Source organism: Rhinolophus hipposideros, assembly GCF_964194185.1.
Source record: "Rhinolophus hipposideros genome assembly, chromosome: 4".
NCBI lineage: Eukaryota > Metazoa > Chordata > Mammalia > Chiroptera > Rhinolophidae > Rhinolophus > Rhinolophus hipposideros.
Genome location: NC_138050.1, coordinates 61668426 through 61690703, shown reverse-complemented (window position 1 = coordinate 61690703; position 22278 = coordinate 61668426). Strand labels below are relative to the sequence as shown.

The following is a 22278-nucleotide window of genomic DNA, read 5'->3' as shown; positions in this document are numbered from 1 at the left end:
TATACATTCTCAACCTTACCTCAGACCATCAATCTTTCTGAAACATAAACATGTTACTCCCCAGTTCTTAAGCATTAGAACTTTGTAAAGTATGAACTCTCTCTGTACAAGATGTCACCTGATACTGTAATCCTCAGTTTCCTTTCTTGCTACTTCCCTTCATCAACCAAACCTATTTCTGGCTGTACTGAACTACTCACCATTCTTTAAACTCACCATGCTTTTTCTTAATCTGAAATTTTCATAAACTGTCTCATCAGACCAATATTTTCTCTTTTAGTTCCCTTTTGGAGAATTCCTGCTCATTTTTAAATACCCAGCTCTAATGTCTATCTGCAAGTCTACCTTAATCTTTCTGGGCATTTAACTGGTCTGGCCTCTTATCCTGTAACACACTGTACATTTTGTATTATGGATTTATCAGATTGAATTATATTTCTCTTAGAATTCTGTTCCTTCCTTTCATCTCCTGGAGGGTGGATCTTAATTCAGCTAGTAGTGCTCAACACATGGATGGATGGATGAATGGTTAGATGGATGACTAAAGTAGAAGTGCCAGTATTGGAACCTAGGATTCAAGACTCAATTCTTAATCCCTTAGGACACTGAAGAAAAGAGTCTCCTTTATTCCATTCTGCATTATTTCTTTTTGCATTTATTAAGTTATACATGTCCATATAGAAGAATAAGAACAACAGATAAGCCAAAAGCAAGGTCAACTAATATCTTTCACCCAGAAATAGCAGTTAACTGTTTATGTGCATTATTTGTGCTAGAATTTTATGTAAATCTGTAGAATTTTTAACAAGATTTAGTCTGAATGTACTGTTTTGTTCTTTCTTTTTGCACTTAGGAATATACTATAAACATATTTCATGTTTCCAAAATTTTTAAATGGCTGCATGAATACACCATAATTTATTTGATCAGTTTCTTTCGTTTAGATTGCTTGAAATTTTTAGATTCTATAAACTACACTGTTGATGACATTTTTGTAGCTATATTTTTCTTCCTATTCATGACTTTTTTCCTTAGGATAAATTCTTACAAGTGAAATTAATGGATAAAAATACTGATTTTGAGTTTTCTACACTATACCACACCACGTTGAGTATGCTAGTCAGAGTATGAGTCAAGTCACTTGATAATATTTACGGGTAGGGGTAAACATTTAAACATTTTGGTATCATTGTGCATTAAACTGCTTTCCTTTTCATTGATCTAACCTCCCTCGATCAAGAAACCTGGGGTGGGTGGGGGTGAGAGACGAGGATAAGGGGGATCAAATATATATGGTGATGGAAGGAGAACTGACTCTGGCTGGTGAACACACAATGGGATTTATAGATGATGTAATACAGAATTGTACACCTGAAATCTATGTAATTTCACTAACAATTATCACCGCAATAAATTAAAAAAAAAAAAAAGAAACCTGGGGCTCAGCCTGAATTCTAGAGGTTCACTCTGGGTTCTATTGCTTACGTGATCATAAAGACTGGAGTTAGTAAACCTATACTTCTTTAAAAGGAATAAAGTAATAGTTCATGCATGTAGTTAAGTGAAGGCCACTAATACTTTCTCCAGGGCTACATCTGGGAACTCTATAAAAACTTGCAGCTTCTTAGAACTGCTTTATTTGTTTGCATAGTCTTTGAAGTCACTGGATCCTCTGATTAGCACAAGAAATGAAGAATTTTGAAGAACAAATTAGGAATAAATAATCCAATTTTATTGGTGAGAATTATCTGGAAGAAGTATAATTTACTTCGAGTGTACTATTTAGTAATCTAATTTTATTACTAAACTAAAATTCAAATAATTAAGAAATGTATATATAGACAATATTATGTTTAGTTTGAACTTAACAAATAAATGCATAACAGAGGTCATTTCTTTTTTTACTACTTTCTGGACATAGAAGAATTGCATTGTTCTCATTCTAATTCTCAATTAGAATTGCGTAGTTCTCATTGTTCTCATTAGTATTTTAAACAAATGCTAAGTCATTTTTTTAATAACAACTTCATTGAGATATAATTCACATACCATACAATTCACCCAAAGTATATAATTCAGCATGTTTTAGTTTCTTCATAGATTTGTGCAGTCATCACCACAATCAATTTCGGAACATTTTCACACACCCTAAAAGAAACCTCGTAACAGTCACTCCGCATTTCCTCCCAACCCTCCTCTCCTAAGGCAACCACCAATTGATCTTTCTTCCTTTTTAATTAAATGGGAATTTAATCTGTATTTTATACTTGATTTTAAAAAAAATGTTTGGTGAAGCATAACCACTTCCAGAATTAGAATGGCATATTAAGACTTAGACCAATTGATAAGTAAGTGGTTATTTGACTGAAAACACAATTTCTTTATAAGGAACATCACATATATTTACTTTTGTATGTAGACTATTATCCAAGAAAAACAATGGTAATTTAAGAGTTCAGACATATTAGACAGGTCTTGACTTCTGGACGTGAGAAAGATGTGGAAACCTTTCCTGAAGAAATTTTTCTTTCTTTTTCTCTAAACTTTTCCTCCGTGCTTCAATGTGGACTTATTTCTCAAGTCTCAGTCTGACAGCATGTTTCACATAAGACATTGCAAGGGATCATTTCCTATAGTATCTGGTACTAAGGTATAGGCCACTTCTTGAACTATGTCAGATGATTCTTCCAAAGATGTCTCTATCCAAGCACTAGTCTAGCTTTTTCTTGAGCAATCTGAAGAAGCTGTAGTGCATCTTTTCTTTCCTGGACAACTTTATCAAATGTATCCATGGAATCTACTACTTTTTCTGACCATTCCAGACCTGACATTAGCAATCTCAGTCACTTGGCCTCCTGCTCTAGAGTTTGGAGCATGTTTCTTTTTGTAGTAGGACGTACCAAAGCTTATGTATATCTTCATTACTTTTGTTCTTAACTGCTAACAGATCCTTGACGCTCCAGTTTTCACCCCTCCCCCACCAATTCCTAGGATCATCAAAAAATTATGCTAGTACTTTCCTCAGCAAAGCTTTATAAAATTATCTGCACTCATGGAAAGATGTGATAGTTGGTGTAGTCTTAGACAACAAACTAACAGAAAACCTGCAACTTCTGCTAGCTGGGGCCTGAGGAGTTATTGACAACCTGAAAGTTTTTAGGGCAGCCGAGATTCTTCTGTAAAGAATAGCCAGAATGCATCATTTTACTTCCTGTCTCTGAATTTGCCAATTCTAGACATTTTACATTAAATGGAATCATATAACATGTGGTTCTGTGGTAGCACGTATCAGTACTTCACTCCTTTTTATGGCTGAATAATATTAAATGAATATGGCATATTTTGTTTATCCATTTTTCATTTGATGGACACTTCAATTATTCTGTTAATAGGAATAATTCTGATAGAAACATTCATGTACACATTTTTGTGTGGATGAGAATAAATTTTATACCTTTTTATTTCCCCCCAGTGTCTTTCACGCGAAGCAGGTGGAAGCATGAGCATTCAGTTTCTTGGTACAGTGGTAAGTGTGAAAGAATTATTACTTTGTATATTCTTTTAATTTACAGAGTAAAAAAAAGTATTCAACTAGTTTTAGCCCATGTGTTTGATCTTGGCTTCATCATGGTTTTATTTTGCTATTAAATGAGATGTCTTTGTATAAGAAGTGGGTTCTTGAATGTGTTAGAAAAGTTTCCATGATAAAATTCTTTTAACAGTTTCTTATTAGAGAGGAAATAGTTTTTAAAAATATTCTCAGTTTGTTGAGTATTTTAAATGCTTTTTTTCTATTGGAGATTTTCTCCCAGTTTTCGTAATAAAAATAAGGATTCATGTATTATATACAGATGCTTTGAAAATAGTGACCTTGGTGAGTTTTTTTGCTCAGTTTTCTTTCTACCTTTCTCTGTTAGGTCCTTTCAAGTCCACATTTCTAATGAAATTGAATCATAACTTTGTATGTTGAATATTTTTTCACTTAAGATCCTACTAATTATTTTCCATATTGCTGTAAAGAATCAGCATTGTTATAATGAAGCTATATTTAACATTCTGATGAGTAGATGTGACATGTTTTACTTCTCCATGAATCCCAACTATTAGATATTGGAGTTCAGTTACCCCTCATTTTTGCTGTTACAAATGGTTTTCTAATGAACAACTTCATGTGTTTTGCTTTTTTTAAGTTTTGAATTATTTTCAAATGTGTATATTTTCAAAAATGTATACCACATTTCCTCCCAAATCGAGTGAAAACCATGAATAATTTTATGGGTTAGTATACATGTTGCCAATAATTTCATAACTCTTCAGAAAGCCACTCATCATACACTTGAATACTATTTTGCACTTTCACTACTATTAGTTATAATTTTCAAAATTATTTAACTATCTGCTAACAAGAAATTTATAGTTATTACTTTTATAATTATATTATAATTTTCAAAATAATTTTTCTGTTAAAAAAGGTACCTTGTTTTAATTAGTACGTCTCTGTTTGTTGCTATTGTATTTGAATATTTCTCTGTGAATTCATTTACTAGGTATCATTTATAACTTTTAAAATGTCTGTATATGTACGTTGCGTACCTTGTTCAGGTTGTAAATTCACCATGGGTATTTCTGTTAGCTCCCTGTGTTTATTGAGAGTATCAGATGAGAGGCCTGTGGCTTGGATCAAAGAAGGAGTGGTTTTGTATCCATTGAGATAGGAAGGATGTTAATAATAACATGCGTTTATAGTTTATATGTATATGTATAGAGGTGTAGTAAAGTTTACAGATTAAAGTATATGTATAGTAGTGTGTGTATATACACTTGCCCTATGTAACATGAATTTTAAGTGTTGCACCTGAGACGTGGTTATTCTTGTTTTCCCGATTAAGAAAGTATTGCATACTTTTTTAATTTAAAAATTTAGATATTTACATGCATGTCGTAAGAAATTGTATTAGGGTTCTCCAAAGAAACGGAACTAATAGGGTGTGTGTGTGTGTGTGTGTGTGTATTTGTGTGTGGGGGTGGTGGTGAAGGGATGGAGGAGGGAAAATGGTTAATTTAAGTGATTAATTTATGTGATTGTGGAGGCAAGTTCAAGTCTTCGTGGCAGGGAAAGAGTGTTGCAGTTCGAGTCCAGAGATAGTGTGCTTGGAGGATTTCTCCTTCCTTGGGAGGTCAGGTCTTTTTCTTCAACTGATTGAATGAGGCCCACCCGCATTATGGAGGGTAATCTGCTTTATTCAGTCTACTGATTTAAATGTTAGTCTCATCTACAAAAAAATCTTCATAGAAAAATTTAGAATAATGTTTAGCCAGATATCTGAATACTGTGACCTAGCCAAGTTGACACATAAAATTAACATCACAGAAGTATATGTCCTACCCCCTAGAGGTATTTAAGTTATTACCAATAGATATATTCTTCCAGAAATAGAATTACACATTTTTTCATGCAACAATAAATCTTGTATGTCTTTCCAAGTCATTGTATAAAGATCTATGTCATTCTTTTTAATGGTTACCTAGAATTATATTATATGGAGGTTTTTCATACCTTAGTGCTCCTGCTGGAAAAGGTACTCAGGCTGTCTCTGCCACTTGATTTCTTCCCTTGGATTCTAAAGATTTCGCAGTGTTTATATATTGAAAACGGAGTCTGTGCTAGCCACAACCCACAATAAAAACAAAACCAACATTTCTCGTGCAATGTTTCCTATCTCAGAAAATGGCAATCTGAGCTAAAACCTTGTATTTTTTTGATTCCTCTTTGTTTCACCCCTTCCACTGCCCCCATCCTGACCCAAGCCTTCATCATCCCTGATCTGAATTATTGCAGCAGCCAAAGTCTTCAGACCTCTGCCCCTGCTCCCTAGGCTATTACTAATATATTAATAGCACTTAACATGATCCTTTTAGCATACAAATCAAATCTGGTGGCCTTGCTGCTCTCCAAGCATGTGGTGCATACGTCAGGGTCTCCTCATTTACCTTTCTTCTGCCGGGACCACCTGCCCCCGAATCCTGCATAGTGGTCCCTCCCTTTCTTCAAGCGTTTCCACAATAATCCTTCCTCCTATTCACACTGTTTAAAATTATTACTACTCTTTCACACATTTTATTTCCTCCTTCCTCCACTTTATTTTTTTTTCAATTTTTAATTTTTTTATTAGTTTCAGGTGTACAAAACTGATAGTTCCACTTTATTATTTTTTTTAGCAGTTATCACTACTTGACACACTTTGCTATTTGACATATTTTACTTTTAAAAACACTTTGTCTGCCTTTCCCACATGAATGAAATAAACTCCATGAGTGGAGGGCTCTTTGTCTGTTCATGAGTGGAGGACTCTTTGTCTGTTGTCTTGTTCATCACGCTATACCCAGTGCTTTGGTGTATGGTCAGCATTCAGTAATTATTTGTCAAATGAATGAATGAAACTGACAAGCATGGGGCCAAAGTTTTGGGTGTGAAAAGGAAATGTGAAAAAATCAAATACAGAAACAAATGAAGAAAAAGAAAAGTGTTGGGGGACATTTGGGACCTTAGAGATTAATCCTTGGTCCTCACATAAGGAAACTGCATCAGAACACATAGCTTGTGGGGTTTAAGTGGTGGGGGAAAAAAGAAAAGATAACTTGCTTTACCCAAGATTCCACATGTGGTTGGTGGGTAGAGCAAAGAAGGGTGCTTAGATTTCTCAGCTCTCAGCTCAGAGCTCATCCCATCAGCAGATGCCCCTTACCTTTATTCCCTCTCATCCATTTCAGGCACTCAAAACACACTACAAGAAAAATACACACACATATGTACACCACCTAAATAGCCCACAAAAAGTCACCTGACAAAAGGGAGACGAGGAAAGGAGAATTTTATGTAATTGATACTCTTCTCCTCCTCTAGTAAATGATAGATTCCTTGCTAACAAATCCCAAAGAGGCTCCGCGTCCATTTTGTTTATACACTTTCTACAGAGCAGAAATGCTAATTTCTAGGGTAATTACTCTAAAATCCTACCATGCAGCAGCTTGGACAGCCAATGCAGTTTGTTGCAATGCATTTTTTTCTATGTATATTATTAGCAGCAATAGATCAGTATGGAAGAGGGAAAGGAAAGGTTTTGAGATGTAATGGGACTTTTACAACAACTACAGAATGATTTCTAGCTAGCGTGTGCTGCGTCAATCCAAATGATCTGAAGCAGACACAGCTTCCAAGACTTGCAGCTCAGGAATAGCAGTAGCACGTCAGCTGGTAAAGGTGAGACCGCCCAAGGACACATTTGTCTTTGTGAGTTTTCTATACAAGTTGTGTGGGATTTTTTGAATATTGAAAACGTGCCCTTCAATATTCAAAGAGTTTAGTTTTAGACTAAAAGAAGTACTTTAGTTGTATCAATAAAGTTCAGAAATGTTATCATTTCAACTTGGAGAAGGTACAGACTTAAAAATGATTTCATTCATTGTTTTACTCACTCTGACTTAAAAAAAAAAAAAGCCAGTTTGTTATTTTCATTTTCAGTAATACAAATCACATTACATTTTAAAAGTTTGGTTTTGTTAGATATTATATAAATATTAAATACTATATAAAATGTTATATACCTTACATATTTATAAAATATATACAAATAATATTTATAAAGTATGTTATAAAGAATAATGGTAGAACAAAGACCTGTATACCACCATCATGGAATATATGTTTTATATATATATATATATATATATGTAAAATTGCCTTTGAAGGCTGCTGTGTGCTCCTCCCCAATTCCATCACCCTTTCTTTCTCCCTCTTCACTGAGAACTTCTTCCTGACTTTTATCACTCCTTGCTTTTCTTTTAAGCTTTTCTGCACATTTGATTCCTAAATATTATACAGTTGAGTTTTGCATGCTTTCAAACTTGACACACCTAGAATTACGTTCTGTCATTGTCTATGACTTGGTTATTTTGCTCTGTGTTGTTTGTGAGACTCATCTCTACTGTTGATGGGCATTTGGGTGGTTTCCAGGTAGTTGTTGTTGTTGTTTTCCTGTAACTCTCAATGCTGCCACAGACATCTGTGTACATGGGTATGTGTATCCATATTGCAGATATGAAAGAGTTTCTCTAGGGTTTATGTGTATTAAGTATGCAGTGAATGAGTTCACATCTTCACTAGTACCTGCTAGTATCATGCCTCTTAATTTTTGCCAGTGTGAATAATGCCCTCATTGTGGTTTTGATTAGCTTATCCTGATTATTAAGGAGGTAGGTGTAACGTCTTTTTCTGTGTGTATTAAGCATTTCTGTTTATCTTCCTCTGTGAAGTACCTCTTAACACCTTTGGCCCGTCCATCTTTCTATGGAGTGAGACCACATGGGTATATGAATTTGGTCCATTTATGTCATTTGAATTTTTCATAATAAGGCAAGAAAGGTTAGGGTGCGACCATCATCTCGTTCTGATTATGGGCTATGAGTGGCAGTGACTCTCAGGAACTATAGAGGCCTGAGATTTTGCCCTACTTGAAACCGACAGGTAAGCGCACCGCAGTTCCATGAATGCTGGTAGAAGACATGAGACTCCAGGGTCAGACATGAAGGAGTTTGTTACAGCAATAGCAGTAGCCAGAATATCATTATTTTGCACCATTTCCATGAGCCCTCTTTCCCATAGGGCAATGTGAAGATAGCAGGATGGCATCTGCCCACACATACCGTGAGTTGTGTTATAGGAGAGCAACCTGAGCGTAGGGAACCCTTGTCTTTTATAATGTGCAGTGAGCATGCCTCCCCTCTTTTCTGGAGGGACACACTATCTCCATTTGCTTATGAACATCCTTGACAAACTGGTCCAGAACAAAGAACAGTCAATGCCTTGCTCACAAGAAGTGGAGATACATTAGAGGTCCACTGAGAAGTGACAACCATATAGTGATTTGAGTCACTTCAAGACCAGGTGTGAACTCTTTAGTGCCCTACTATGTCCGCCTCAAAAGCTGTGTGTTTGCTTCCTGAGACCTTATCAGCGTAGGTCCCTGGGTGAATAGTGGGGCTGAGCACTGCCACCACCAACTTTCAGTGGACTGAGATTTCAGTGTTAATTTCTGAACATAACCTAGCTTATCCTAATACACAACCTTGAAACATGAAGGACTATCTTCTATTCATAGAACCCCGTATTTACTTCAGATTCATCTATCAAGTATAGATTTAAGATTTGGTAGATTTATTCATTTCATTTTAAAGCTTTTGGCTCATCAACTTTCAATCCAAGCATGAGGTCTTTCTTTTCTTTATGCTGTTAGAGCTTTATTTAAAAATTATCAGATAATGTTTTTGTATAATGAAAGGCAAAATCTTCAGAATTAGTAGAATGGAGCATTGAGAGATGAAAATTTGACCCAGAGGAGTGTACTCGACTTGGGTGTACGTAACAAATTTGAAACATCCCCATTTTTACCTTCAGTATCTATCAATTTCATTGTTATTCCCCAAATATAGTATATAGGACTTTATGTTCATTTCCTAGAGCTACCACAACAAACTGGGTGGCTCAAAATGACAGAAATTTATTCTGTAATAATTCAGGAGACCAGAAATCTGAACTCAAGGTGAGAACTGGGTTGGTTCCGTGGGGAGGCTCTCAGGGAGACTCTGTTTCACGCCTCTCTCCTGGCTTCTCGTGGTTGGTTGCTGACAGTACTTGGCATTCCTTGGCTTGCAGCTGCGTCAGTGTATATTCATTTACATGAATCCAATGGCATCAGTCATTGCCTATAAAGTCCATCCTTATACAGTAACACCTCATCTTAACTAATTACATCTGCAAATACCCTCTTTCCAAATAAGATCACATTCTGAAATTCTAGGCAGACACGAATTTTTGGATGACACTGTCCAACCCAGTGTGTACTATGTGGGCATGAAAGCCTATTTGATATATATGAAAAGTTTAAAAAATCGCTCAGGAAAATTACCTAAAAATATATTTTATAAACAGTGCATTCTTTCTTAAGTCTATGCCTAATTAATATATTATCAGACTTGAGGACTGCCATTTATTTGTCCAAGTATTTTCATACCGTTATCACCAATTATATGCCTGGTATTATGTATTCTGTACTTTGTAAACATGCTGAAACACGGATGAAGGACGTGCCTAATTTTTTGAAGACAAAAGTGAGCATGCAGAGGGTAAATGACTGTTCTATGTTAATGGCTGGTAGAACCAAGGTGCAAAACCAGGCCTGTCTGACTTTCACGTCAAGCTGTTAACCATCAGAGTGCCTTAAAAACAAATTGCTTTACTGTGTAATCCAGGAAGCTCTTTGCAGTAACTGCTGAGTACAACATCTCAGTCAGCTTGGGCTGCTATGACAAAATATCATAGACTGGGTGGTTTAAATAACAGACATTTATTTCTCCCAGTTCTGGAGGCTGAGAAGTTCAAGATCAGGTACCAGCACAATCCTGGTGAGGGCTCTCTTCCCGGCTTGCAAGTGGCCACCTTGTAGCTGTTGTCCGCACAGGCAGAGAGAATTCTAGCATTCTGGTCTCTCTTGCTCTCCTTATAAGGGCACTGATCCCTCCTGAGGGCCCTGCTCTCATGAACTCATCTAATCCTGATTACATCCCAACAGCCTCACCTCCAAATGCCATCATACTGGGGCTTAGGGCTTCCACATGAATTTTCGGGGAAACACACATTTAGTCCATAATATACACTAGTTGCCCTAGTTGGTAAGCTAAATATTTCAGAATCTTTCAGGATATCTATACCTATTTGAAATGTAAGTTGTCTGGGTTTTGTTTGTTTTGTTTTCTTTGCATGTTTTTGATTAAAGCTATACGTTTGTGTATGTCAGATAGCATAAAGAAGCTCACAAAGAAATGGAAGAGGCCAATTTTTTTTCCAAAAGTGGGAACATTTTAATATATATTAGTAAAATGAAAAAAAATCTATGATAATTATTTTGTAATAATAGCATCAGCAGCTAACTTTTTTAAAAAAATTAGTTTCAGGTACACAAAACAATGCAATAGCCAGACAGACATTTCACCCCCCACAAAGTGATAACCCCCCACCCCCAATCTACTGCCCCCTGACATCATACATATCTATTACAATTCTGTTGACTCTATTCCCTATGCTATATTCCATATCCCGTGACTATATATATTAATATGTTAAATTATAGTTGACATTTATTATTATTCAGCTTCAGCTTCAGGCGTACACTACAGTGGTCATGTATCTACACCGTCCATGAAGTGGTCTCCCTAATGAGACAAGTGCCCATCTGACACCCTACAAAATCTTTACAACATTATCGATTATATTCCCCAAACTGTCTTTCACATCCCCGTGGTAATATTGTAGTTACCAGTTTGTACTTTCTAATCCCCTCCTCTTCTCCCTCATCCACACCCCCTTCCCATCTAGCAACCATCAGTTTTTTCTCTATATCTCTGAGACTATTTCTGTTTACTTTGCTCATTTATTCAGTTCTTGAGATTCCACATATAAGTATTTGTCTTTCTCTCTCTGACTCATTTCACTTAGCGTAATGTTCTCTATTTCCATCCATATCGTTGCAAATGGTAAGAGTTCATTCTTTTTTGTAGCTGAGTAATACTCTATTGTATAAATGTACCACAGTTTCTTAATCCAGTCATCTACCAGTGGGCATTTTGGTTGTTTGCATGTCTTGGCTATTGGTAATAGCGCTGTAATAAACATAGTGGTGCATATATTTTTTTCAAATTAGTGCCTTGGATTTCTCTGGATAGATACCTAAGAGTGGAATTGCTGGGTCATAAGGTAGTTCCAGTTCCAGTTTTTTGAGATACTGATTTCCTTACTGGCTGCACCAATTTGCAATCCCACCAACAGTGCACAAGTGTTCCCTTTTATCCTCAACCTCACCAGCACTTGTTATTTGTTGATTTATTGATAGCCATTCTGACCGGAGTGAAGTGGTATCTCATTGTAGTTTTTATTTGCATTTCTTAATAATTAGTGAGGTTGAGCATTTTTTCATATGTTTGTTGGCCATCTGTATGTCCTCTTTAGAGAAATGTCTCTTCATGTCCTCTGCCCGTTTTTTAATTGGGTTATTTGTTTTTATGGTGTTGAGTTGAATGAATGTTTTATAAATTTGGGGTATTAACCTCTTATGAGATGTATTGTTGACAAGTATCTTCTCCCATTCAGTAGGCTGCCTTTTTGTTTTATTGGTGGTTTTCTTTGCTGTGAATCCAATGTTTTACTTAACCAGAATTCCTTACTTGAACTATGTTTCACAAAAAGGATGAATATTTTATTACTTCAAGAATGCAAAAGTTACCATTTTATTCCAAATTTTTGTATTGTCATCATTGTTTATATTTAATTTTTAAAGTACTATTATTTTTAAAGCACAATACTATGTAAGTCAAACATATCTCAGTAAGACTGATTTCTTTTTTCTTATAAAAACAATGGATATTGCCCGAAAGAGAAAACAAGTTTAGACTATGTTGAACAGCTTCTTCATAGCTGTGCTATTGGCATTTGCCCAAGGACTCTTGAGGAACTATCAAATTATATGTCTTTGAAGCTTAGCCAGAGATCTTAATGAGACCAGATCATGCTGAAGTTCTTAAAGCTAATTTAAATCTCAAATTGTACATTTTAAATTAGGTTTTTATTGATAATAAATATACTTTATTTCTTATTAGCCTAGAAAGCTTGAGTGGTAATATCAGTAGAATAAACATGTTTTACAAAGATTTACCATTAAGATATGCTATTAATATGACCCTTGATACACTAGCACAATTAGATTTCAAAGTAAGCATTTACGAAGTAACAGCGATTAATGACAACCATCGAAAACAATTTTGAACTCCATCAGTTTAACTCAGGAGGGTAAACTTAATATGATAATTCATCTCGTTGAATTGTATCAGCTTAGCAGGAAAGTATGTAAATATGTGACCCTTACCTAGTTTCTAAATGGATGCTGTGCTGATAGATTTATCAGTTCCATTAAAGAACTTTGGGGAACTTTGGAATTTCAGCAATTGTTCCCTTGGAGGCTGAAAACCCAACCTGATCTCATACTGGGACCATTCTGGTCGGCATATTTCCATAATTTGCCTTTGCTACTAATATGACAGCAAGACACAAATAACTGTTTCTAATAATATCAGATGGAGTTGTGGAGGACAGCATTTTAATGTAGTAAAAGACCTCCCCGTGGAGTTGTTATTGCTACTATAGAACAGCAGCTACACAGTTGCAACTGTAGTCTCTTAATTGATTCGTTTAATTAGCAAGAGCTCAAGCTTGGGCTGTATCTTGTCATCTGATATCATAGGACTCGAAATCTGCATCATTCTTATTTATAGGTATATGAACATCAAAAAGTTGTACTTCTTCTGAAAATTTACTTTTGGATGTTGAATTTTAATAGAGTAAACTCCACTTGTTTGAAATCCAAATAATTGGAAAATGAAAAGAACTAGGTTTGTTATTGTTTTTCTTCATCAGTACTCTTGGGAAGTAAATGGTGTCATGGACTTTTTGTTATTATTGTCTTCCAAAAATAAACTTCCGGAGAACTTCTGTGATCTTCTATACCTTATAAATCCATAAACAGTCCCCCTATTTACATGTCTGACTCGTCTCTAATCTTCGTTTGCCTTTTCTCCCTTTTCTGCCCCATCCCTTGTCTGTATCAGTGAGGTTTCAGGAGTAAGCCTCATTCTCCTGTGATGTGCATGCTGGTCCATGTCGCAGCCTGCTTTTGCAGGTACCCCGGTGTCCTGCTAGCTTAGGCTTCCCACGTGTGCTCACCCCATTCAGGGCATCTGGCTGAATTGCCCCTTGGGACTTGACCCAGCCTGCACTGGTCCCAATTTTCTTGGATGGGAAAAAGACAGGAGGATAGGAAGTGTCTCGCATAGAACCCCAGAGCCTTCATCAGACGGCCATAGCACACAGGACTCCCTCGCCACTGGGTCAAGCTCACCTTGTTCCTGACACTTCCCTATCCAGCCATAGAAAGTAGGTGGTGGCCACAGGCTAGCCATTTTGTGGAGGGTCGATGCTATCTGTTCTTTAGATACATTTTAGAACACTAAGCAAAAAGTAAATCTATAGCATCCCATCCTTCATTTTCCCCAAATATGCAAAATTTCAGCCAAAATGAGGGTAAAATAAGATTTTATAAAATGGACTCTAAATGCAGTCTTCATCTTGAATATCAGTTTTGTGGTAACGTGTTGTGTGTACCATGTAACCAACCTAAGAATGGACTTTTGGGATGTAACTAAGTTTACTTTTTAGTAATTTAGCATGCTGTGTTCAATATGAAAGTACAGTTGTCAATATTCTATTGTGTGATGCATTTTGAACAAAAATGTAAAAGAAATGACTGCTCCATCATGTGCTAGGAAGTATGCTAGATAAATGTGATTTGGTCTCTGCCCTTAAATAACTTCCTGGTAAACAGAGACAAATCGGTATCCTGAGTACATTGTAGGTGCCAAGATGGGTTCTGCACAGGCTGATGTGCTAGCATAGTAAAATGTAGATCTATTAGCTTTACATTTTTTTCTTTTTCTGGTACCCAAACTGATTATCAGTAGGTAAAGTATAGATCAAAGGGCATACATAGCTCTCTGATTAAGAATCTGCATTTCATATCTTATTAAACATTACGTTTCTTTAAGGAGCATAAAGCATGGCATTTATTGATAGTCAGTCATCTTACATTGATCGATCATCTTTTATGTGCTGGTTAGAGTTCTGATAATGCAAAAGAAAATCATATCCCTGCTGGCAGTGAGCCTACTGTCCAAAAAGGGTCTAAAAATGTTAATGTGATAAAAGTGACAATAGAGGTTTGTGTGAAGTAGAGGTAATCTGGGGCTTAGGAAAAGGAAATGGTGGAATTGTGAAAAGCTTCCCAGTGAATGAATGAATGAAATATATATATATATATATATATATATATATATATATGTATATGTATAAATAAAATGAATATATAAATAATAAATATATATAAATGAAATATATATTATATATATATATTATATATGACTTAAAGATGAATAGAGTTTGCAAACAGGGAACGGCGTTTCAGATAGGAGGGCATAGCATGTGCAAAGGCTTTGAGATAGCATATTCAGAAAATACTTTGTGATGATGGTAGAGAAAGCAAATGGAATAAACTAAATGAGGGTGCCCAGCTGTTTAGGGAAGAGCAGGTTGGCTGGTGAGGGTGGCAGGTAGGTGGCCAAGATCCATGTGGAAGATGAAACTAAAGTGGCAGGAGCTAGATGTTGTAGAACCACACTAAGGAGATTGGCCTTTCTTCTCTAGATGCTGAAGGATTTGAAAGAGAGTCACAAATCACCTGAAGAGTGTTTTGTTTTGTTTTGATTTTAAAGAGAATATGGGAGGAGGCAAATAAAGAAGAGAGTACATTTGAGAGCCTCCTCTTGAGGTTCTAGAGTCCAGTTGTATGTATTGGGCAGAATTGAAGGTGATTCTGCGGTTTCTAGATGTGATCACTGATGCAGTGACTGGAAGGAGTAAACAGGAAAAAGAGAGAATTATACCAGGAAAATGGTGGAATAGGTAGTGAGTTGGAGTTTCGACTATTTTAAGTTTGAAATGCCAGAGAGACATCCATGATGTCTTGTCTGGAGATCAGGAAAAGATTAAACGTAAGCATGTAAGCTGGTGCTTTGTCACTGTGTAGAGACGAGGTGTAAAGCCCTGCAGCAGATGAGATTGCCCCAGGGGACAGTGAAGAAGGAAAGGATAGGCCCAGCGCGGACCCCTGGGACATGGCCATATCTCAGGGGGGCCCTCGTCCCTCTAATATAATCGATTAAAGATGACGCTGTCTCTTGTCCAAATCATTTGTATTACACATGGCTATTGGAAGCCAACTTAGTGTAACCTCAGTAATGATTTCACAGTGTCCTAGGGTGTCACTGATTATTTCAATGTATCTCAAAATCCTGCTGCCATCTGCCTAAGATCCTCAAACTAAAATTAATTTTAATGAATAACATAATGCTTCACATTTGTATGTTGCTTTAGGGTTGTAGAATGCTTCTTTGATTCCATTCGTTTTCTAAGATAAATAAGCCATACAGCACTGTAGAATTAGTTGTAAAAATTAGACATGCCACACTTTGAAACGTTGTCAATTTAAAATAGTTGTAATTACTGAGTTGTAGGTTCACAAGAAATTTCCATAAACCCCCAATAGGATGTTTGTGATTATTGAGTAGGTGAAGGTAGGAAAGGGAAGCCTAACTAAAGCTTCATTTCTCGCATTTGAATCTTAGATCTCTCATTCACTAGCTTTGAACTTGAACAAGTTACTTAACCTCTCTGGTCCTGATTTTCTTATCAGCAGACTATCTACTTTTATGGAAGTGGTGAAGGTTGAATAAGAAACTGTAAAATGCCTGAAAATAGTACGCAGTTGGCATATAGTTGCTCAACTATTATTACAGCATCCCCAAAAATATCAGTGCACTCTCGCTTTGCTTCATTTTTGCCTTGCTTTCCCCCTCCTCATTCTTGCTTGCTTGGAGACCTGCTGTCATCTGAAATTTTAATCTCCACTGAGATCACAGTTCATCTTCAGTCTACAGAAAAATTGAGAAGGAAACTATTTCTTTTTTATTTGGAAAGTCTAATTTTTGTTCATCCTACGGTTATAGCCTTCTCACACACTAAACACATTTGTCATTGAATGCTAAATTTAAAGCACATATTTAAGCCTTGTGGCAGCAAGATGTCTAAAAACACTGCTTCCTTGAAGAATAAAGAAGTTCACGAAGAACAGTCTCTACTGGGGAAGACTTAGGTGCCTCGTGTTTGAAAGGCAAAATGCTTCTGATGTAGGAGTTGTATGACGGTGTTTTTTTTTTGGCCTAGAGTCGAATTTCTTGACCTTGGCAATAATGACATCTTGAACCAGATAATTCTTTGCTGTAGGAAACTGTTCTGAGCATCATGGGATGGTTAGCAGCTTCTCTGGCCTCTACCCACTACATAGATGCCAGAACACCTCCCAAATGTCACAACCCAAATTGTCTAACGTCACCAATGGCTGTGAGGGGGGAGAAGGGGACAAATCACCCCTAGTTGAGAACCACTGGCCCAGACAAGTGTAATAGTTGGGGTTTCAGAGTCTTCTTTCCCATCTCATTCATAAGTATGTTGTAGGGATGAACTCTCTACATCAGATACGATGCTTCTCAGTGGTCTGAAGCTTACAAAGTCTTATATACACCCCGGCCTACCCGAATGCCTTATGCGGAGGAAGCAACAACAAACAATAGGCAGCCTCGCAGTTGATTTGCTTTAGGAACATATTTACCCATTGGCAGTGTAGGGATGTGTGTAAGGGTCACTCTTTCTTAGTCTTCCCATAGTGGCTCATAAGCCAGCTCCGCTATGGACAGCCATTTCAGGAAGTTAGGACCAAGGCTACGTAGTTTCTGTAATTGCATTCTGTTGATTTGCTCCATTTGCCATTGGAGTATCTGTACTCTTACTGTTTACCAAAGACCCTCACGTCCCAAGTCAACAGCAGCAGTGTACAGTTAATACCTGGTCTCAGAAGCTGCTCCACTTCTTTGGGTCCTCAATTTTGTAAAAGGCCTATAATCTTCCTGGTGAGATGTATCAAATAGAGTATGTTACAAGCCTCACCTCACAGTGGTATCTGCGAAGAAGTATTTTTCTGTTCTTTTCCAGCTAGCATTTAATTGTATAGCCCCTTAATATTTTGTGGCACTTTCCCCCTGTGCATAGAAATTATATGGCAGGATGCCTGGCAAGGCATGTAAGTGTCAAATAGTAGTCAGTATCTCACGTGTGTATTCCGGGAGGTAGCTTCCCCAAGCCAGCATGTTTTATGTGGTGTAAATTCTCAAGATTGTGGGGGACAGCTAAAGTAATTACTGAGGTATCAGTGTTAATTACCCTAGGTAATTACCAAGCATCAGGGACACGTGAAGCTGTGAAGTGCCCTTGTTTGAAATAGAACCCCTGCCTAATTTAAGGGTACGGACATAATTAGTGCGTAAGCTCTGACAATCACTCTTTGAGTCCTCCTGTCCCTGTCCTGTCTCAGCTGCTCAGTCAACCAGTGTTTAAAGTGGTGGCCAAGGAGACAAGCCTCCCTGAGTGTGCCCAACACTGTACGTCACCTCATGCTTGTCACCTGATTTAATTCTCACAACCGTTGAGATCCTCAGCAGAACCCCCACTTTCCGGGTGAGGGAATGCCTCCACTGTAATCTGTGGGGCTCACATAGTAAGGGCAGCCACAGGAGTCACACCCAGACGAAAGGGAGAAGCTTGGCTTCCTTCACACCAGCGTCTAGGTGGTCCGGAGTTAGGTCTCCCAATGGCCCTTTGCACTTCCTGTTACTCCCTTTGCGTGTCCTTAGGAGTCCTCACTGCCGGTGAGAGCAGCAGGGTGGGGGCTGGGGACTAGCCTCCCCCTTCTGTGTTGGAACTTAGAGCCCAGCCATTTAACAGGTAGAGTGCTAAAGGGGCTTCCTCTGCTTCGCCATGTGAATTACTTTTGTGTTGGGGGGTAGGGTGTTCTTTAGTGCACAAGGTGATATAATATTTATCCAAGTAATCATCTAGATATTAACAACACATAAAATTGCAATTTGATGTACTTGATTTGAAGCCTTTCCTCTCAATTAGAATGTAAGAAACCCGTAGCTACGTAGTATTTAAGCTGATTAGGGTGTGGAACACATGTTTAAGTGTGTTCTTATTTAAGTATGTAAGCCCTCTCTCTCTACCCTCCACCTATCTGTTCAACCAAGCTTTGAGCCCCCTTGAAGGATTTGAGGAATAACGCAGGTAGTTTTTGAAATATAGATGCCAGGCTGTGTTTTCTAGTGTTGCAAATCTAGACCAGTGGTTCTCAACCTGGGTGATTTTGCTTCCCAGGGGACAACTGACAATGTCTAGAGACGTTATGGTTGTTACAAATGGTGGGCTGGTACTGGAATCTAGTGGGTCGATTTCCTTAAATTTATTGTAAGCATCAGTAGGGATGCTTGTCAACATCCTACAATAAATAAGACAGCCTCGTACAAAAGAATTACCCAATCTAAACTGTCAATAGTGCTGAAGTTGAGTCCTGGTCTTGGTGGTAATTATGAAGGGGAACGTAAATATCTGTGAGCATCTCCCCAACCTTTACAAAGCTCTTTAATACTCTGCAAACTTACTCTTGCATGTCCTGGATACATAGTACACAGCTATCCCGCCCTGTTCATTCCAGAGAATCACACTCAGCCTCAACGTGTACATTGAAAGAACAGGCATCTTTATATTAGAGAAAGGACTGGGCCCCAGGTACAAGCAAATAAATGTCATATATATTGTTTTACATTTTATCCTAATATTGATGACTCTCTGTGTGCATTTGTGTCTTCATAAAATTTTTACCAGCACCTCATTCCTATACATTAAGTTTTTCCTTAATCAGTCTGTGTAGTTATGATCCAAAGGACTTGAATGTTGTTTTTTATGTTTTTTTTATTATATTTAAATTTCCTTTCAAAAAGAATAAACTTTTTTACAGTTCAAGCTTGCCCATCAGTAGAGTTTTCTTTTTGGATCAGCTCTGTTAATGCTACAGCCACTCAGAGTAAAAGCTCTAATTAGATATTGTTGTATCAATTTATAATTTGTTGCAAATAAACCTACATAAATACATGATGTGTGCACACATCACGTCTGAGCTTTTGGCAAATCCTGTACCTTCCCATAGCTCTGGGTTTGAAGGCGGGGTTATAAGGACGTGGCAGTGGTGCCCAGGCAGCAGCGAAGTGGCCTCACTCTCTCAGTGACACCCCCCCACACACACACTGTCCAGTCTATAATCTGGCCTTGGGTGGTTCTGCAGATCTGGTCCTGACTTAGGGTGTTCTGGAATGTACCTCCAGGATTTTAGTTTATGGTGGTGACTGAGTGCCAACACGGAGAGGTTAAAGCCATTGAAAGAGCTACTTACATTTCCCAAGAAAAGGGGGCACCCCACACCATGCAGGGCTATTGGGAAAGCACCAGGGTTGGTCAGGAGGCAAAAAGTGGAAAGCCTAGGCAGGAGCTGTATTTGGGGTTTCTGAAGGAAAGGCAAGGTAAGGCAGGGTAAACAATTTAGGATTGTCCAGTCTGTGGGCTTTGGGCACTGGAGGAGATCTCTAGGTGACTGGTACGGGCCCCGGGATGCTTTGGGCAAGGCCAGTAATGGCTTGGTGTAGGAGTTAGATAAAGGGATGGTTAGCTTGCATATGAAAGGCATGCCCCCAGGTGAGTTCTTCCCCATCTGTAGGAGTTAACAGTCTTTCTGAGGTCTATAAGGCCCCCAAGATGTCAAAGCATTATAAGATACAGAAAACCTTTTTTTAAAGGACATGATTATTACACAGAGAACCTGGAAATAATCAGATCCAAGGGAACTGACGGACAATACCAAAACTCACCAAGATTGTCGTCTAAACCAGACTGTGTGTTTATTGATTGGAGGGGAGGAATATTTCTGCCAGTAACCAAATCTTTAAGTCTTCCCGCCAGAACATTGGCTGATTCGTGGTATCAGAATAATTCAGAAGCTAGTCCAAATAATTTCAGAACTAGTCTGGTTTACGCGGTAATCAGAGCTCAGAGACATGGTGCCCTACTGAAACCTGCTGAATCACTTCTGACCTTCAACCAAACACCCTCCAGGGTCCACCTCCCGGCTGCCCCTTTTCTGCGCCTGAGTGCTCTTCCTCCTCCCGCAGAAAGGACTCAACGCAGCCCATCAGGCCGCAGCCACCTGAACTGTGGGGACAGACTTACACTGGACAGACTCGTCCTGCTTCCCATAGGCCAACACACTGATCACTTTGTGTGGAATTCTCAGTGTCCCCCAAACTCTTTGATCATGCATTTTCACAGAAGGTGACAGCACTTTTTTGTGAAGTTTACACACACAGCTCTCAGAAGTTCCTACACATTTCCCATTTCTTAGGTAACCCTCTGTAATACATACCCAGACAGAAAACATATTCCATAGCAAGAGCCCTGCAAGTTCTCATTTCTAGTCCCGGTAATGCTTTAAAACTCATTGTCTGACCCTCCTAAACCTCTGTTTTCTTTGTTGTAAAATGAAAGGTTGGGGTCAGTGACCTCTAAAGTCTTTCCCAGCATCATCCTGCTCTGAGAATGATTACATTTGTCACAATGTACAGTTTGCTTTGCAACAGTAGCAAAACATCACACATGCAGCTTATTATCATCGTCTATCTTTTGATTTCCTTGAGTTTTTCAGTCTCATTTGGGGAGATATCACTGGCTTATCACACAATGATATTGTGTCCTGTCCCTTCATTTCTGGGGACAGTACATTGTTCTGCTACAGGCTCAGTGCTAATAATCAAGATTATATATTCTGCTTACTGTGACTTTTTTGTGGTTTCCAGGGAAAAATGCAGATGCTTTTCAATTATTCTAAGGGAATTTTGATTAACCCCCTGGGTAGAGTTCTCTCTACCACCTGCCATGGAGAAGCGAGTTTTATTGAACAGAAGGTATAGAATTGAATTGCTCATATCTATTTTCTTTCTGGTGCCTATAGTATTATTTCAAGCTAAAGCATTTTAATAAATATTTAATAAATATCTGTCTAAAATAGGTCAAAACTGTTAGAAAATAAACCTCTTTTGTGCCTCAATTTCAAACGCAAATAAGTTCGTTTGACTTTGAAGTGGAATTTCTAACTTAAAGACTCACCTTTTTCTTTTATGTGTATAAAAAATAGTTATCTCTGACTGGAATAGTCAGTGTCCTGCTTACTATATAATTCTGAGGATTAGCCCTTGGAAGCAATTTCCTTACATTTATTGCAACACTGTTGTTTTTGTTCTTGTAGATATTTTGCATGTTTACCACTTTCCTCTCTTGTGCGTCCATTTTTACCTTTTGCCTATGGCCAGAATACTTCAGCTGCTTGATTTATAGAGAATTTTCAACTGGCTGCCTCTAAGGCCTTTTTATAAAGCAGTTTTATTGAGATATAATTCACATTCCGTACAAGTCACCCATTTAAAGTGTACAGTTCAGTGGTTTTCAGTCTGTTCCCAGAACCGCACACTCATCACCCCAGACAGTTTTGGAACATCGCCATCACCCCTCACAGCAGCCCCACATCCACGGGCATCGCTTTCCATTTTCCTTCAGCCTTGCCAGCTCCT

General features: G+C 37.8%; 1 protein-coding gene and 1 pseudogene across 3 annotated transcripts in view; one reads left to right on the top strand and one right to left on the bottom strand.

Moving 5' to 3' along the window:
• Nucleotides 1–22278, top strand: part of PCCA (propionyl-CoA carboxylase subunit alpha) — a 359957-nt gene that overhangs the window by 292200 nt on the left and 45479 nt on the right. The window contains exon 21 of one of the 2 annotated variants that reach the window (XM_081046031.1): nucleotides 3473–3526. The exons of the other annotated variant lie outside the window; for it this stretch is intronic. Within the exon in view, the coding sequence (XP_080902157.1) occupies nucleotides 3473–3526 (54 nt within the window). The remainder of the gene's footprint in view (nucleotides 1–3472; nucleotides 3527–22278) is intronic. 2 annotated transcript variants of the gene reach the window in all.
• LOC308496594 (large ribosomal subunit protein uL29m-like) lies at nucleotides 2465–3240 on the bottom strand (annotated as a pseudogene). Its single transcript has 2 exons — nucleotides 3209–3240; nucleotides 2465–3146 (listed from the first exon to the last, which is right to left on the bottom strand). The product of its transcript is annotated as a large ribosomal subunit protein uL29m-like (transcript).